Source organism: Amblyomma maculatum, chromosome 7 (genome assembly GCF_055883805.1).
Source record: "Amblyomma maculatum isolate TAMU_Amacu chromosome 7, ASM5588380v1, whole genome shotgun sequence".
Lineage (NCBI taxonomy): Eukaryota > Metazoa > Arthropoda > Arachnida > Ixodida > Ixodidae > Amblyomma > Amblyomma maculatum.
In genome coordinates this window covers 36,213,478-36,231,601 of record NC_139350.1, presented here as the reverse complement: position 1 = coordinate 36,231,601, position 18,124 = coordinate 36,213,478, and the positions used below count along the sequence as shown (strand labels likewise).

The window sequence follows — 18,124 nt, the reverse complement described above, 5'->3', positions numbered from 1 at the left end:
GCCTATAATTCCGCTGTTCAGCGCACTAGTGGTTATATCCCTTTCTCTTTAGTTTATGGCCGCCAACCATCGACAATATTCGACACTACTTTCTTCTCTGCTCCCTCTACGTCTGAATCTCTGGGCGAAGAGTTTGCCACTCGTATGGCCCAGTGTCGCCAACTTGCCCGTTTGAACACTGAAGATGCTCAACAAGAACGCAAAGCCCTGTATGATCAACGCCATCGAACTCCCTCCTTTTACCCCGGTGATGAAGTTCTCCTGTGGACGCCAATCCGCATTCCTGGCCTGTGTGAGAAGTTCCTCCATCGTTACATTGGCCCTTATACAATACTCCAACAAACGTCTCCGGTGAACTATCGCGTTATTCCCTCGCACACCGTCGCAGATCGACGTCGTCGCTCCGAAGAGATCGTGCACGTCTCGCGCATGAAGCCTTATGCCCGTCGTTCCTCGTCCCTGTAATCAGCGACCAGGGTGGCCGCTCTCTTGTCGGGAGGATTTGTGTGAGCGCAGCGCGTGAACTTTCACCTCTTTCATCTGTATAGATCATCATCATTATCGCTGACTGCTGCTCGGAGCGTCGCGCGCTGTGGCGCTGTGTGTCAGCTGGTTCTGAAAAAAGAACAGACGTTTGTGCAAGTGCTGTCCCGCAATATGTATATTCTGCTACTCTAGGTATTTCATGGCCTTGTATTTTAAGACCTTGATCAATTGAGCCGTTGAAAATCATCAGACCCGACTTAACTGCGCTAAACCTGAAGCCTAGAGCGTCCCCTTCGTCTCCGCAATACTGAACTACAGTTTGCAATTCTTCCAGACTCTCGGCTAGCAGCACAATATCGTCTCCATACATCAAACCAGAGAGGCGCTGCTCTATCGCCTTTCCACCTAATCTATATGACAGTTTAAAACCTAGGTTACTGTCTTGTATCCTCCGTTACAGGCTTATCATATAAAGCATGAACAGCAGCGGTGATAGAGGACAGCCTTGTTTTAATCCTTTGCATCTTTGACATCTTCCTTACTTCTTATCCATTCCCATATAATTTCTACTTTGTTATCCCGGTATATTTCCTGTAGGAACTCTAATATCTCATAATATGTTCCACAGGAGCTCCCTGCTTACGTTGTCGTAAGCCCCGTTTATATCTAGGAAGGCCAAATACAAAGGTCTATTTTCCACTCTAGATATTTCGATGCATTGGGTAAACACGAACAGGCTATCATCTAAGCGCATACCATTTCTAAAGCCGTTCTGAAGTTCTCCAGGTATCTTGTTACTTTCTACCCATGCTTGCACCTTTAATTTCACCGCCTGCATGGCCAACCTGTACATAACAGATGTTATGGTAATCGGCCTGTAGGATTTTATGTGCATCTTTTCTCCTTCCCCTTTATAAATCAAATTAATTTTCTCTGCCGCCAGCTGTCCGGAATTTGCTTATTCGTTATGACTGTTTCCAGAGCTTTTAACAACGTTTCCTAACTTTTTGGGCCAGGTTCAATAATCAGCTTGATTGGAATTCCACCTATTCCGGTAGATCTGTTTTTGGGAATATTTTTTTCTGCCTTCTCCCAGTGTAGATTGGTCAGTTCTAAGCTGCTTTGTATTCTGCTACCGTGTGTTGCTTCCTGATTTGCGGAGATTACCCTATCGTCGCTCTTAAATGACTCGGCTATAACTGATGTAATCTAGTTCACTGCGTTGTCTCCCTTTAAACAATTTCCCTCGTTATCTTTAATCCGATCCTGCTTTGTTTGATTCTTCTTCCCTAGCCAGCTTATATGGTTCCAGAAATTTCTTGCTCCGCCTCTAGAGGCATCGTGTATGTTACCCATCCAGCGATCGCTGGACTGCCTTATTTTACATTGGACGAGGGCCTGCACCTCAATTTTTTTTTTGTCGATATGATTCCCATTTTTGGTCGATGTCCTCCTTGGATACCTGTGCTTTCTTTGCCACTCGGTGTTCCCTTGAAGCAGCCCGTCGCTGTTCAATAGCTTCCCTGATTTCCTTATTCCACCAGCTCTGTGGCTTACTCTTTCCATTCCAGCGGTTTGCTACTTTCCCCTCCTTAATTTTCCTCCTTATGAGTAGTTCTACCTGTTCATAATCCCCGTCATCCATGGGGCTTTTCTCTATTGCTTCCTCTATGTCTGCTGCTATCTGCGCTATTTGATCGTCGTTTAATTTTGCGTTTACGTTTTGTCGAAGTTCCATTTCTCTTTTCATCAAGGGCCCCATCTGCAGACTAATACGTTTATGATAACTTCCAAGACTACACTCTATTTGCGTATGTGGCGCCATCTAGCGGCCGAGTTGTGAACAACCGCCACGCTGGTACGTGGGGTCCCATCCGCGGAACAGGCGACAAGTAGCGGAAATCGGCATTCTGGAGCTTTCGCGTGCAAATTTTTGCTTTCAGAAAGTACCTAGCTTAAAAAAAAAAGTTTTCAGTAGCTGCGAAGCCATTCGGTCAGAAATGACAAAAAAATTATGCTCCTGATCAGGTCGGCTGAAGGCTACAAGCCTGATTACATAGTGTGTAACTTTTATGTGGCACAGAGAGGCGGCGGCGCACCACTGGTAGTGATGGCAGCTTTCGATCTACTTTTTATTCTTAAATGATTCCTAGAGACGGCTTACCGTAACAGTAAGGAAAGAAAGAAAGCTAATGTAGCCGTTTCATGTCACGTTTAGGAGCAATGCTAATCGCGCTAGATGTGTTGGGTCAACCGATCTTTCATATACTCTTTACTGCTTGAGCGGCTACTGCGCAAGTTCCCACACCTCCACTGGGGTTCTATTCTTAAGTATGCATTATCCATTTCGGATCCATTTACTCTACCCTGGCTACTTTTGTTGGGTGACAATCAGGCAGGGTGTTCAAGCGTCCACTACTAGGCAATCTGATTTCAGCATAGCCTACATGACTCAACCACCTGTTTGCCGGTATGTGCGGTGAGTGGCGATGACTTGCCAACAGCGGAAGCTGCTATCCTGCAATTTCTCTGACTGGGCGTTAGTTGTGTTTGTCTGACGCTGCCGTCATGCTGACATTAAAATACAAGATAAAATGGACAGATGATACCTATGGAATATGGACCTTAAATTATGTCCCATAATGACCTCATCGAAAGTTGCTTTTGTCAACAATTATATAGTCCATTTTTCATCGCAAGGTTTGCTTGCTGCAAGCAATCGCTGCTATTCCTATGATCATATTTTCATTTATTATCGGCAGCAAAATCATACGAGATACGTGTTTTCAAAAAATATATTTTAGCGCTGCTTCACTAAATAAGTTGACAACCAATATATTAGTATATCGTTGTCTTCAAGTGGGACAGGTTCTTTCATACTTGCATTAACCTCAGGTGACTGAATCGAAATAGTTCTTCTTTACCTGGCGGCATCTCGTAAATATTTGCCGCAAGGAATATCATCCGCTTGTTGCCCAAAGTCTGCCGCTGTTGAACGGGTATTTAGTTTTTCCGGTCCCTACTCTGAAAACACAGTGTTTGGAACTCGCACGAAAGGCTGCCAAAGCGAAACATTTTCGGTTGGGGCTTGAAATTCAGAAGCTGCTCGTCTTCCCCCAATTGAGTGAGTTGCAAGTGAAACAGTGTAGAGCAACCCACGCGCATACCACCGCTGTTAATCTTTTATGTTCTGTTAATCATCTCCTTTTGGTTGTTTTTTTTTTGTTAACGCAAACAACTGAGTAAAACAAAAAAGATTGCGTTAACCGCGGCAGCTCTTAGCAGCTAAACTGCGGGCGGCGGAAATGAAACGATCAGGGAAATGAAGGAAAGACAGGGGCTAAAGAAGAAAGAACAGGGAAAGAAAGCACATCACTCACATCAGCTAATCGGCTTATATACTTTGCGGCTATTCAAGACACTCTGTGTGCAAAATACTGCAACGTGTGCCCTTTCTCTGTAGAATGCCCTGCCGCCCCCGCTGCTATCCCCACGGCCCCACATACGAGACAGGAGGAGCCGCGCAGCGCGTTCCGGTTCGAGGCTATTTTCCTCCACGCCGCGAAAACGGTCTATAAAGGAAGGCGCGCGCCGCCGTTTCGCTCTCTTCACACCTGGACGCGCTTGCTGTTCGCTGCCACGACGACCCTTCGCTCCTGGACGACGACCCCGTACCGCTTTGCACGACCCCCTGTTGGAGTGGGATAAAGATGTTTGTTGCACGGCCAGCTGTGTATTTGTCTTGCGCATCCCTCGGGCAGAGAAATCGCCCACAACTGGCACCCAACTAAGGCTCAATTAGCACCCGTGTGGACGATTTCTCTGCCGACGTGGAAGCGTCCGGCAAGGCTCACAACGGGCCGGTTCTTTGTATGATAGGCGCGACGCCATTTTGACTTCAGGGTTAGCGAGTGTGCAGATGACGCGGAGTGTAGTATAGTAGTGTTTGTATAGTGTCGTAATTTTGTTTTGGGATATATCTGTTTTTTTCACAGTCGGGCGGTTTGTTTTTGAATTTTTTATTTTTTGCATATGTTTTATGAAGTGTTATCGCCGCCATTAGCCTTTGTGAATAGCCTCCTGAAGCGGGCTAGGTGGTAGTCATGCGCGTGCAGTTGCTCGGCGGCTCCCGGCCGGCCTTAGATCTTGAGTGCAATGCCTCCGAGAAAAGACGTGCCAGATAGGGCCGCCGCTTTGGACGCCAGTGCGTTCGGAAGTGATGTAAAGGACGCGGTAGTCTGCGCGGGTTACCGATGCGGCCACCCTAATGAGGCAGATGAACGAAATATTGTCTGTGTTCACCCGTCAGCTCGGTTCAGTGGCAAGCGCCAACAAAGCCGCAGCTGCGGCGACAGTCTCGCGTCCGCGGATAAATGTAGAGGTTCCCTCCTTTTCCGGCTACACGGACGTGAAGTCAATCCGCGAGTTCTTGCAAGAACTCGAGGATTATCAGACGGCACTGGGTTCACCAGACGACGTGGTGCTAGGGCAGGTAATTCCCGTGGCACTTGTTGAGAGCTCGGCGCGATGGAGACGCTGTCAGCCGGTCTTCCAGTCGATGGCAGACTTCACAGATCGCTTCAGCGCCGAGTTCTTGCCGCCCGATTCCGAGCGCCGGATGCTTGAGGAGCTAGAGTTGCGCACACAGCACCAAGAGGAGAGCCTCCTCGAGTATGTTCGCGCAATGCAGGAGCTCTACAAAAGGGCAGATCCCACGGCAATAGATCTTGAACAAGTCGCGCGCGTGATCAGGCAATGCCATCCGCGCTTCAAGCCGTATTTGCGGGGTCGTGGTTTCGCAAACCTCGAGGCCCTAGTACAGGAAGCGAAGGTAGTGCAGGCGAATTTACTCGCTGAATTGCGCTACCAGCCACCCCCCAGGCCAGCCGAATCGCTAGAGCCGCGATGCGCCTGGGCCAGAGGCCAAGACTCCGCGCCACGTGCCAGAGGCGCCGACGTATTGACGGTAGGGCAGGAAATGCCAGCGGAAGGCTCCGTGATTCCTCGCGCTCTTGATCCGTACGCGTTCGAGCAGCGGCGTCGAGCTGGGCTCGCCAGCGACGTCCGCATAGGCGCGGAGAGAGGGGAAAGACGTTCCCAACCGCTTCGTGGAACGCGGCATCCCCCGACCGCGCGGCAGGGAACGATCGGCTTTGCTGGAATTGCAACGAGCCGGGCGACGTGGCACGTGAGTGTCAAGCAAGGCGTATGCAGGGAAACGCGGACCGCCAGAGGCGATAATTGGTAGCACCAGCCTGTCGCCGTCGGAGGGAGAATTTCGTGGTAACCAAGGCGTAAAATGGGAAATGTACTCCCACGCCGCGTCACCGGGCGACCGCACCGGCGGCGCAGAGGCTTTTGTCCCCCTCGCCTATAGAGCGCAAGGAATGTTGTCGCGCTCGAGCCCTTTTATGCTAGTGCGGTTAGCTGGCCAAAGCTCCTCGGCACTCGTTGACACGGGCTCAACACTGTCACTGGTCGGTGACAATGTGTTCGAGGCCTGCCGTATTCGTAACATCCGTGTCAGGCCAGCCGAAACCCCTTGGAGCTTAGCAGCAGGGACGGCAAAAGCGGAGGGAGCGGTGCGTCTGGTCCTGCGTTTTGACGGCAGAAAGCGGAGGCATCGCTTCGTCTATCTGCCCGGCTTAGCCATACCAGTTATTCTGGGAAGAGATTTTCTTTCGAGCGAAGGCACTGTGCTCGACATAGGGGAGAACGGCTATCGCAACAGTCCCTTCACCCCCTCATTCCCTTTGTTAGAGCACCCAAACAGGAATGCGTCGCCCAACGGGCGAGCGTCCACGCTTGTGTGAAAGACGGCTTCCGCGCGACACTGAATGGTAGCCCATTAGAAGAATTATCGCGTCCTTCTCAGGCACCAGTAGTCAGTGCCGAAGGCGTGTGGAAACTTTACTCCCGTTTTCGGATTGCTTCACAGAGAAACCAGGCTGAACCGACTTGCTTCTGCGCGAGATCGAAGCGGGTGATGCGCGCCCTTTCAGATGTAACCCGCGGCCGTTAAGCGCGCATATAGACAGCTTCTCGACAGTGCCCTTGACGAGATGATTGATACTGGCGCGGTGAGACCCTCACAAAGTCCCTGGGTGTCCCCAGTGGTTCTATCGCCAAAGAAAGATGGTTCGGTCAGGCTGTGTGTTGATTATCGAAAGCTCAACTCACTGACGCCTGCTGTTGCGTACCCTTTCTAGTCGATCGAGGCTGTGATGTACGCGTTAGGGAACGCAAGGTTCTTCACAGTCCTGGATGTAAGCAGAGGGTACATGCAGATTGAGGTGGCGGAAGGTGACATTCAGAAAACCGCATTCACCTGTTACCGCGGGCTCTTCGAATTTCCTCTACTCATGTTTGGTTTGTCTAATGCACCGAGCACGTTCATGCGATTGATGGAGATCGTGCTGGTGGGTGCAAGGTTCAACTACGCGATGACGTACCTCGATGACGTCGTGATATTCTCACAGTCATTCGAAGAGCATCTCATTCACCTGAATTCCGTCCTTGAAATAATGAGACGTGCGGGTATAACGATCAACCCAAAGAAAGTGCAATTGGTATCAAAGAGAGTGAACCTCTTGGGATTTGTTGTTGATGATGGCGCTCTGAGATCGAACGATGACAAACTGCAGGCAATTCTGAACTACCCCTGCCAGACGGAAGTGAAAAGCTTGCAGAAGTTTTTGGGAATGGTTGCTTTCTACAGACAATTCATCCTTATTGTTCAGAGCTCGCTGGTCCGTTGAACCAGCTGTTGCGGAAAGGCTCGAAGTGGGTGTGGGACAAGGAACAGAACGACGCTTTTGTTGCCTTGGCTCGCGCGATAGCGAATACCGCTAGTTTGCGCCTCCCCGACCTTAACAAACAGTTTGTCTTGCAGACAGATGCTAGTAATGCCGGTGTAGGAGCTGTTTTTTTGCAGGAACACAAGGGCAAGCTGCGCCCTGTCGCGTTCGCTAGCCGCACGCTCCAATCGGCGGAGCGGAATTACTCCGTGACCGAAAAGGAATGCCTGGCGATAATGTTCGCATTGTCAAAGTTCGACATGTACCTAGACGGAGCGGGTTTCGCCGTGCAGACAGATCACCAGGCACTTTCGTGGTTAAAGAGGCTGAGAAACCCCGCAGGCAGACTCGCGAGATGGGCGCTGACGTTGCAACGTTACGCATATGCCATTGAGTACCGCCGCGGCAGCATGAATAAGGTGGCCGATGCTTTATCGCGCGCACCGTGGAAAGCTGGCGGAAGCGCAGCAGAGGCGCCGTCCAGAATTGCTGAAAGCGGCGTCGCCGCTATTGGAGAGGAGGAGAGGACGGACACGAGAGTGGCGCCCTGCGTAAAGAGAGAGAGGAGGCGGACAGAGGTACCGCGCTGTACTGCGAGAGAGAGAAGGCGCAGCAGCTTTTGGCGGCGACTACTCGCCTGCAAAGAAGCGAGGGAGAGAGAAATCTGTCTTGGGGAGTAGCGGTCAGTAGGGAAGAGCTAATTGAGGCCCAGAAAGAAGACGGTCTATGCCAGCGGGTGCTGAGAGCTTGAGAATAGTGCAGCTTGCACCGGGAACGCTGAGGACAAGTACGAGGCGTTTCTATTGGCGATGATGGCTTACTGCTCCGCTACATCCCCCAACTTGACGAGGAAGAGGCGATTGCATCCCCTTTCCGAGGCGTGGTCCCGGGAAAGTTGCGGAAACGATTTCTCCGGTAATTTCATGACTCAGCACTGGCAGGCCATTGCAGCGGCAGTAAGACCTGAGACAAGTTATGCCGTGTCGCGACCTGGCCAGGTATGAGAAATGATGTGCTGGGTTATTCCCGTACATGTCCTGTTTGCTAGGTAGCCAAGCCTCAGACGGGGAAACCCGCTGGCATGATGAAGCCGGTAGTTAGCAACTATCCGCGGCAAGTAGTCGCGTGCGATATCATGGGACTCCTCCCTCGCTCCGCGCGCGGAAACCAATATATCCTGGTAATAACGGACCACTATTCAAAGTGAGTTGAGGTTTTCCCCCTTAGAAAGCTTGTGTCAGAACGGATCTGGGAGAAACTGTTGGAGACATTCACTCGTTTCGGTTTCCCTTCCAACCTGATTACAGACAATGCTTCGTATTTCACAAGCAAAGTCTTTGTTGATTCCTGTCGGGCGCTTCAAATCCGCCACAGGAAAACGATTTCCTACCATGCTCAGAGCAACATAACCTAGAGAGTGAATCGGAATGTTAAGAGTATGCTGGTCGCGACGACCGAGCAGCACAGAGATTGGGACGCACGGCTGTCCGAACTGGCTTTCGCCACTAGAATAACCGTTCGAAGTTACGGCACGGACTACGCCACTCACTTACCAGCTGCGGTTGTTGGCGAGCGGTGAAACCGCTGGTCCGGTGCACGTCGCAGACTTGAAAGCTTACCACCTTCGCAAGGACGATAACTGCGAAGCCGGGGAAGCTCAAGGCGATGCAGCGATCTCCCCCAAAGTAAGGCGCACAGGTAACAACTCGGTTCGCAACCGAAGCTGTAACCTAAGGCCAAGGTAGTGCACGACTTTGTCTAACGTCTTTGCTTCTGGCAGAATGCATTCTGGTAAGATTTTGCAGCAGCCTGATGAACACCGCCGCTGGGGCGGGAAACCGCACCCAGCGCATGGTTCAAGGAGGGGCCACTTAAACAGGGGGTACCCCACTAGTTTGTAGTGGTTTAAGGCCCATCATTGTGACCAGCGCGGCCATGCTGGCCGTCTTCAACGAGTCTGGATTTGAGCCCGCTGCCTGCCTGGAGTACGGGCCTCAGGAAGCCAGGTGTGCCCGGGGCGGAAACGCCTGCTGCAAAGGGGTCCCGGTGCATCCAGCACGGCGCCACGTGGCAAGGGATCGACAGCGATGTAGAGTAGCAGCTCAGGGCCGCTGCCAGGCGTAACCCTGGCCGAGCCCAGCTGCGCTGTGACCCTGAAGATGTGGCCGCTGTCGGAGAGCGACCAGCCTTAACAGTCCCGCCATGCCTGCTGTTTCTCCCGTCACACGGACCAGCTGAGATGGCATCCCGCCAGAGCCAGGCGACAAGCCTCCATATTTTACGCTGACCTGTGCTCGGACACAGACAAGGCCCGGCTGTTGGCAGAGCCCGAGTCGGACGCTGAGGGGGGGGGGGAGATGTAGGGCCCTACGCCACTTATCCTTAGGGCCCGTGGCGCGCCGCGCATTCAAAGGTCGCGCCACTTCCCAATGGAGTGGGCGACCAGTGCTGTTTCTCAGAGCGCCAGCAAGACGCGGGCGCCAATCTGCACTGAGAGCGCCCTCAAATCCTCCCCCCTCCACCATTTTCTCTCATCCCCCACCCATCCTTCTTTTCGGCATTCAAAGAGGCATTAGCCGCGTGCTATTTGAAGCAACATGTTAGCATGTTCAACTCCCATAATGACGGCCGCAAAGGGTAAACCGAGCTTCACAGAAACCGCTTTGGACGCCTCCGGATGTGGTGTAGTTTCCACCTTATTTTGTGGCACACTGGAACGGCTACGTGGTACTCTCTCTCCGTAGCTACGCGAGGTAGGAAGGAAGAGGGAGGGGGGGACACGAAACATTTCTGTGCTGTCTGCCCGGTGCCCGTCTCAGTTGAGTTCTTTGTGTCACTTTAAGCTCCTTGCTATGCGTCCTTTGAATAATGACTGTTACTTTAATTTCTGCATGCTCAACGGTGCAAGTATCCATAGAGCCCACAGCTTAGAAAAAAGAAAACAACAACCTGCCATGAAATTCAAAAACAGTTCTCCTTTTCGAGGAGCGCAGGAGCTTGGTCTGTGATTCTATAATTACTGGACCGCTCGAATAATTAGCTTGGGTCGAATGAAACTATTGTATTTATGAAACCAGAATCAAATTGCCGGACATAATTCAATGAATGTTATCTTTCAGTAAACGATTGCGTTACCTACTATTGTTTCTTTATGCATGGGCGTGACTTTGGACAAAATTTCTTGCAGTAGTGTGATTACCTCGGAAAGGGAGGTTTGATTTGCGGAGTCCGGCATTACGTTGAAGTATGATTTGATTTTATTTTGAAATCTCTTCCTCCCCTGTTCTAGGCTGAAGAAAAATTAATATTCTTTATGTCAACCCATTGCCGTATATGTCTTCTCTGTAGCACCGTTCCTCCAAGCAAGATGATTTGTCAAACAAAAGGAAGACACAAGTGCAACATTTACAGCTGTTGAGTAAACGTTTTCAAGGAGAAACAAAACAGAACAAGTGCAAGAAAAAGCCTACTTTTCTTAGTGGGCCTTAACTAACCCGACCCAGACTAGCAAGCATTGCACGGCCTCTAACATGACTTTAGCAGGGTCACCTCATATTGGCAACCGTAATATTTCTCCCATGAACCTTTGGCTATGTTTGTGAAGAAAGTGGTGCGCCAAACAGGTCACACTAGTCCGCAGCCGAGGCACTGTTGTTCAGCAGCGAAGAAATACGTAATGCCAAGAGCAGCGTATAAACCACGTTATTGTTTCAGTGAAGCCGTTTACATTTAATTGTTGCAAGATTTTATTTCGCATGTTTTTTGAGTTGTATATTTAAGTAATACTTATTTTATGTTTATAGCTTACTGTAATTTTCTTATTCAACAGGTTTTGTTCATTCACTGTTTAGCGCAAGTCACTATCTTTCACTTTGTGTAAAAATGGCTTTCACAATTTTTCTTTGAAGAGCAAGACATATTTCTTGTCATTGTTGTACCTATGGTACCTGGTGCATTATAAAATAAAGACGCGCACTCTGATAACTTCATGAAATGAGCGACGTTGATACTTTTTTTCCCTCGGATGCCTGCATTATTTGCTCGCGATGTCACAAGAGCTGGAAGGCGAATGCTCTTTATGTCGGCAAAAATGGCCTCACACAAGTTGCCTGCCGCTGCACCATCTATAGTAATGCGTATGTGCGAGCGTGTGGGTTGCTCCCGGTTTAATATTCAAGGCCCTTGTAGCAAAGCAATGAAGTTTACCGATGCCGTTCCATAGGTAGAGAGATAGCTCTGTACGATGTTCGTTACGAAATGAGCACTTCATTAAGGCGAAGGCCTTTATGCCTCATCGCTGTCGACAGAAGGCTGACAGGAGAGGAGTCAGGCATTCGAGAGCGAGAGATAAAGGCAAATAATAAGCCTTATCCCCCCTGGAGTCGAACCTCCATGCCTTGGATTCGCAGCCCAGCGCTTTACCAACTGCACCACGGCACGGATTTTTTTTTTCCTTCATTGGATGTAAGTACTTCGAGCACTTTACCAAGGTCGCATTCCGCAATAGACAGTTACACCAGCATCGAGCCCTCACTTTGATCACACATCAAAATTCCGGGAGACATATACATGCATAAATTGATGTACCCAGGAAGGACGCCACGGATCGTGAAGCGCTGTTCATATTTCTCCTTGCCTACAGTGAGGATGATAGCGGGATTCCGCGAGTGACACATACTGCGCCTTTCCTTTCCTGTAAACAAATTATACAACGCCGGTGAATTTCATGCGTTCAATAAAATGCTGGCTGTGTTCGACAAGGGGTGAGCGACGACAGGTCACGAGGTCTCCAGGAGATTCATGCATACACGAGGCTGACCCCGCGTTGCGTCCGATTCAGGCGTCCGTGCGGCGCCTTTCATTTGCCCCTTCCTCGAACACCGCACCGCACAGAAAACAGAAGCAGACCCAGATGTCTAGGAGGCGTTAGTACGCCTTGCATCAGCGGCATTTGACATGGATTTAAAGGATAAAAAAGGCGCAGTTTTTTTCACAATTTTCCGCGGACACATGTACTACGCCGCAAAGGAAGGAAGGAAGATGGGAGTGAAAAAAGAGAGGGAGATAGAGATGCCGAAGTGAGGCTTTCTATCCTCCGCGCAATAATGGCTTTCGCTTCATCGCACTTTAGTGTTTCAAAGTGCCTTCTAGAACGCTTTGGTCCTTTCATTGGGAGGAGCAGGTTGCTGCGATTTAATTGGCATAGCTATAGTGCGTGTCGATTTGGTGTCACCTCTATTCATGTCTCTAAAAATTGGTCCATTTTTTATAAAGGAATAAATCAAACAGATAGCCAATATTTGCGCTTTGCTCGTGCACGCAACCTTCTAACTGAAGTTGTCTCGAAATGCAACAAAACTTATTTTTCTTTTCATTGATAAGCTCTTTGTGTATGTGTTTATAGACCGTATCAGCGGCCTGTAATGTTAGCGGTCTATGATCCAGGCATAGCCTACGGCGGAGGCGTGGTGGGTACTTCTGGCGTGCGCTAATTATTCGCACTAATTACTAAGAGATAGGAAGCGTGCAGATTGGGTTAGAGAAATAACTAAAGTTACTGACATTCTAGTGGAATTCAAGAAGAAGAAATGGGCATGGGCAGGACTTGTAGTGCGAAGAGAGGATAACCGACGGTCGCTTAGGGTAACGAACTGGAATCCAAGGGAAAGAAAGCGTAGCGGGGGGCGGCAGAAAGTTAGGTGGACGGATGAGGTTAAGAAGTTCGCAGGGGTGAAGTGGATGCAGCTAGCACAGAACCGGGTTAATTGGAGAAATATGGGAGATGCCTTCACCCTGCAGTGGGTATAGTCAGGCTGATGATGATGATGATGACGATGAACTATTGGCAGGTTTCCTTCAGGTTTCAGCCGTTGAAACACACAGGCCAAGTTATTGAACTGTGGGAACAATTCTGTTTAAATATAAGGCGTCCCCCAGAAAAAAGATGAACGATGAAAAGGCAAATATAAAGAAACGAGTTCTACGGACAAAGTGGGGCGTGGGAGGGTGTAGGGGAAGTGCTTTGGCAGAGTTCGCACAGGGCTTTGCTTAAGGTTGGCCCTTGTTTCCGCAATTGTAAACAATAAATCTTGCTAAGAAAGTTGTTCTTCAAACGTTTTCTGTGCAGTCGGAGATCAAAGAGTGACGTTGGAGGCAGGTGCCGTGAGCGGCGACTTTGGAGCTGGTAAGCTTGTCATGAGGTTTTTCACGGACTTTATACGGAAACAGCCGAACAATTCTTAGCCGAACGCTGATGTTTTCGATGAGAGGTGAGGTTTTTGTCGATTTGGTAGCCTAATTATTTCCGCACCTGCAGCGTGTGTTCCCGCAGAAATAGTGCACTCAACTAATCACCATCCATTTTGTCTTCGAGAGACTCAAGAGAGAGCCGTACAGTGTTTTTTCCGGCAAAAATCGACCGCTTGGCTTCTTGTAGCCGTGTTGATGCTCGAAAACCTAAGTGGTTCATTTGCTTTGGTTCCGGCGGGTAATTTTTCCACCCGGAAATGACCACAAGTATGGAGATAAACACTACTTACTTGATGATGAGTACTAATATTATTCGTCAACCAGAAGCACTGAGGGGCAGTATATTTTAAAACTGAATATCCTCTCCCCTTTAGGAGCAGTGGCATGTGTCACGTGCCGCCACGTTGTTTTGGGCACGCCTTTATTCTACAGTGTCAAAATAATGTCATTGTTTTCTTTTGCATTCCATACGTGTCTGGTAGTTCAAATTAGCAAGCACGGGCTGTTCTTTGCACGCAAAGTCAAAATTTCGGCCAGGGAAGCACATTGTTTTCAAATCATTATTTTAATTACTATAAACAATTAATTGAATATGAGCACTAGAGAACAAAATATTACTTTCCAGGAGATGCACACAAAGTCGCAGCTTAAGGAAACTAACACGGATGGCAATACCTTCGACAGCAGAAAGTGAATGCTTCGATTGGTTTGGCGAAATTGTAAAGGTTGGTTTCGTTGGTTTGGTTGGTTTGGGGGTGTAATTTTCCAAAGCGACTGGAGCTATGAGAGACGCCGCAGTGGAGGACTCCGGCAATTTCGACCACCTGGGGTTCTTTAACGTACACTGACATCGTACAGCGCACGGGCGGCTTTGTTTACGGCCCCACCCAAAAGCGGCCGCCAAGGACGGGATGCGATCCAGTATCGTTGGGAACAGAATTCGATAGCCGTAACCACTGTGCCACTCCGACGGGGAGAAATTGTAAAGGTATTGGTGCTGACAGGGCAATTGGGGATTTTTGCAAGCTCCGATGTGTGCTGAAGTCAGTTCGCTGTAGTCACTCAAAAAGTCTTTATCCTCTTTGGGGTGAACGTGAGGCAGCCCGCATTTTTTTCAAGGAAAAACGTGCTCTCAAAATTATCTTGAAACATTAACCGTGGTTTAGCTTGTGGTTGACGCTTCAGGTACGCGAGAGGAATCTACACGGCTTCGATTAGGTTCGGCTTGAAAGTAAAGAGATGCGTTTGACATCGTAGTTACTATGTGGTTCCAGCTTGGGGAATAACTTCACCTATGAGCATCCCTTGCCTCTTGTCGTTAACCATTCTCATTGGTGTGTAGTGAGACAACGTCTCTACGTCTAACTCCGGGCGCCTACCACCGTAACAACGTTAGAACAAACATTTTGCCATAACAACTCGCTGTTGTTGTTCGCCTCTGCCAACTACCGAGTAGCATGTCTACTTTTTTTCTTCTTTCCTTCCTCTTCTTTGTCTTCTTCCTGATTTTTTTCTTTTTCTTCCTTCTTCGCTCTTCGGAGACCCACGCGAAATGGCGGGACTATGGCCAAAGTAACTCTCGCTATAAGAAAGTAACTAATCATGTGAGAAAGGATCCTGACCACATCCTAAAAGTGGCTGACACAACGGCGTTACGCGCTCCCGTTTTCCACCTCTATTTCTGGATTCATGCTAGCATTCATGGACGTTGCTTCTCGTCTATTTACTAATCACTTAACTTCTCTAATAGATCACGTATACTCTTCATCATATAGGCACCTTGGGGGTAAAAATCCCCGCATGTCCATGCCGTATACGATGTCATACGCGCAGCCCATGGGTAGTGCGCGACTCACAGTGCCTGATATCGCACAGAACAGGCGCGCCTTGCTTTTCGCCTCCATTAAAAAGCGACCGCCGTGGCTCGATACCGCATCCCTATCTACTGCCCCACCATGGCGAAGCACAACTAAAGGATACTTCAGAACTTTACAGTGAACCATATTCGCTTCGCCAGAGCAATGGAGGGTGATTTTGTGTTATATTACGTTAATTTCTTACACTGCTGGATAAGTGAGATTACTTAATGTCTGTCTGTCTCTATTAATGTGTCGAACCCGCGACCAGCGTCCGTCTCAGAGAGATGACTCTCAACCAACTCACCGAACCAGTTTGCCTAGCCGATCTCAAATATACTGTGTCTTGGGGTACCCTTCTAAACTTCATTTGATGAATACAGTTTTTGATTCACTTTTATGATCGTATCCTTTGAACCTTGCCACTTGGTAACTTTTCCCGGTTAGCTCATTTGACGGAGTAAGGAGCCCAGAATGGCAGTGTCCCCTAGTTCATTCTCCAGACCTTCAAGAATGTTTTCTTCGCTTTGACGCTATGGTGTCTACTAAGTATTGTCGCATTGTGTCCCTCTACCGGCGTCTGGGAGGGGGTTAATAAATTTTTCCTCCCACGTTATGAAGTATATTCCCAAATGCTCCAGTGCGCATTCGATAACGGCGGGTAAATATCAGCGAGGAGTTACGTTTCACCACTGTGATTCGAAAAAGGCTAACATTGTGTGCAGACATATTGTGACAATCGCACGCTGCATATCAATGTTATGTCAAGTTGGGATGAGGGGATCAGGAATTACTACGTCGATTTAGAAGGCTGTCGCAGTTGGTTTTGTTTGAACTGTTCTCTTAGGCTGTCACTCTTATTCTTCAATCCAAATTGCACTTGATGCCTCAGAAGTGTTTGCCCACTAGTATTTCTGCACGAGCAGTGGAAATATCTCTGGTGCTGATTCTGGTGTAGAAGGTGAATTAAAGTAACGTGATTCTTGCTTCCTTGATAGACAATATATGCCAACAGTGAATAAAAGAAGCGAGTTGTTCAACGGAGGTGAATGGTATTTGTGACCACGTGAAAGCATGCACCCTATTTCTTTACGCCGATGACACTTTACTATTATCAATAATACAACATTTTGGGCGAGTTGGTTACATACATTCATTATTACAGTGCAAAGACGGAACAGAACAAGAGGAGGACACAACAGCACTGTTGTGTCGTGCTGTTGTGTCCTCCCCTTGTTATGTGCCACCTTTGCGCTGTAATAACGAATGAACTAGTATCAAGCAACCCTGAGTTTTCATGTTCCCTGGCTAATCTTTAGGAGGACGCTATTAAATTTAGTCAGTGCTATGCCTCAAACTCAATACTAATAATTAGCACCAAATCCAGACTTGTCTGTTTTCGTAACCCGCAAAATGATGTACCAAGTGTAGGTTTCATATATTTACACCCCTCATATTGCTCTTTGTGTTCTTGTCAACCTATAGCTAGCGCCCAGTCGGTTAAGTATCTTGGTATGCACATAGACAGTCATCTGACATGGAATACTCAGTTCACCCACATTTGTAAGAGGCTTAGAAGTGTTGCATGTATGTTGCCTAATTTCAAAAACATAATGCCTTTTTCTAACAGAAAATTAATCGCCTAGGCTCTGGGGTATAGTGTTTTAATATATGGTATGTGTTGTTTTTTTAACTGCTCTTTCACATGGAGATGTCGAGTTAATAGGATTTTAAAAACATAGCTACAAGCGTCCTCTACATGCCACAGGAGAATTTGCTCAACAGTGTTTTTAGAACAGCCAGTTTGCCTTCTTTTGACAATCTTTTTAAACTAATTTTAGTACTAAAATATTTTTGGAGCAGTGCATACGAGCACAAAAACACGAAACCGGTACCGTTGAGACGTGTTCCTCGTTATCTTGAAGCGAGAGTGCGCACTCACTACGGTAAAGCAACAAGACGCTATTATGTTCCAGGTATCTTCAGCGAACTACTGTACGATGTATTTTCTTTGGCCACCTGCAAAACACTGAGAGTTACTGTTCCAGCGTTAGAGAACCTTTAATATGTACTGATGTTATCAGTGCACTTTTTGATAATGTGTTGTGCCAAATGTTTCTCTGGGTTTATTTTTCTTGTTTCATTTCGTTTTTTTGCCTCTGATGGAGTTCTGATGTAGCGCCCAGATTGCCGCGGCTGCCGGTTGTCGCCGCACAAGCCCACTTGTGGCTTTCGCGCTTCCTTTTTGTGTATGTTGTTTTAACTATACTGAATAAAGATTATTATTATTATTATTATATATTGGCAGACGTAACTTGGCCATTACAACCGTCGCGAGCGACTACTAATTAATACCATTCGTGCTAATTAAGCTGTAAACAATATTGAAAAGCTCTAGTTGTCTCAGTTGACATAAGAAATTTGGGCGCGGCAATGCTGAAAAAAAGCTAATAATGCTGAACAGAAGAAGATAATCGTTGTGTCGTATATTATCGCAGAAACGCAGTAACTGAAGGAAGTGCCATGTAATCCAAAGCTATAAGTGCCACCTAAAAGACCAATGAAATGAACAGGACATTTCGCAAGACACTTTGTTTTGTATAATAGGAAAACTCTTCTTTGGATGTCTTGCTGAAAGATACAGTTCATATTACTTCTGAAGGCGGATTCGTTTGGAAGGATTTATACTGAAGCGAGATCGGCTTAGAGGGACTTTTTATTTTTTATTTTTTGTTT

General features: G+C 48.0%; 1 protein-coding gene across 1 annotated transcript in view; it reads left to right on the top strand.

Moving 5' to 3' along the window:
• LOC146182982 (uncharacterized) overlaps window positions 1-18,124 on the top strand; it is a 109,964-nt gene that overhangs the window by 11,268 nt on the left and 80,572 nt on the right. Inside the window, exon 3 of the mRNA XM_084608316.1 lies at window positions 13,411-13,467. Coding sequence (XP_084464442.1) covers window positions 13,411-13,467 — 57 coding nt within the window. The remainder of the gene's footprint in view (window positions 1-13,410; window positions 13,468-18,124) is intronic.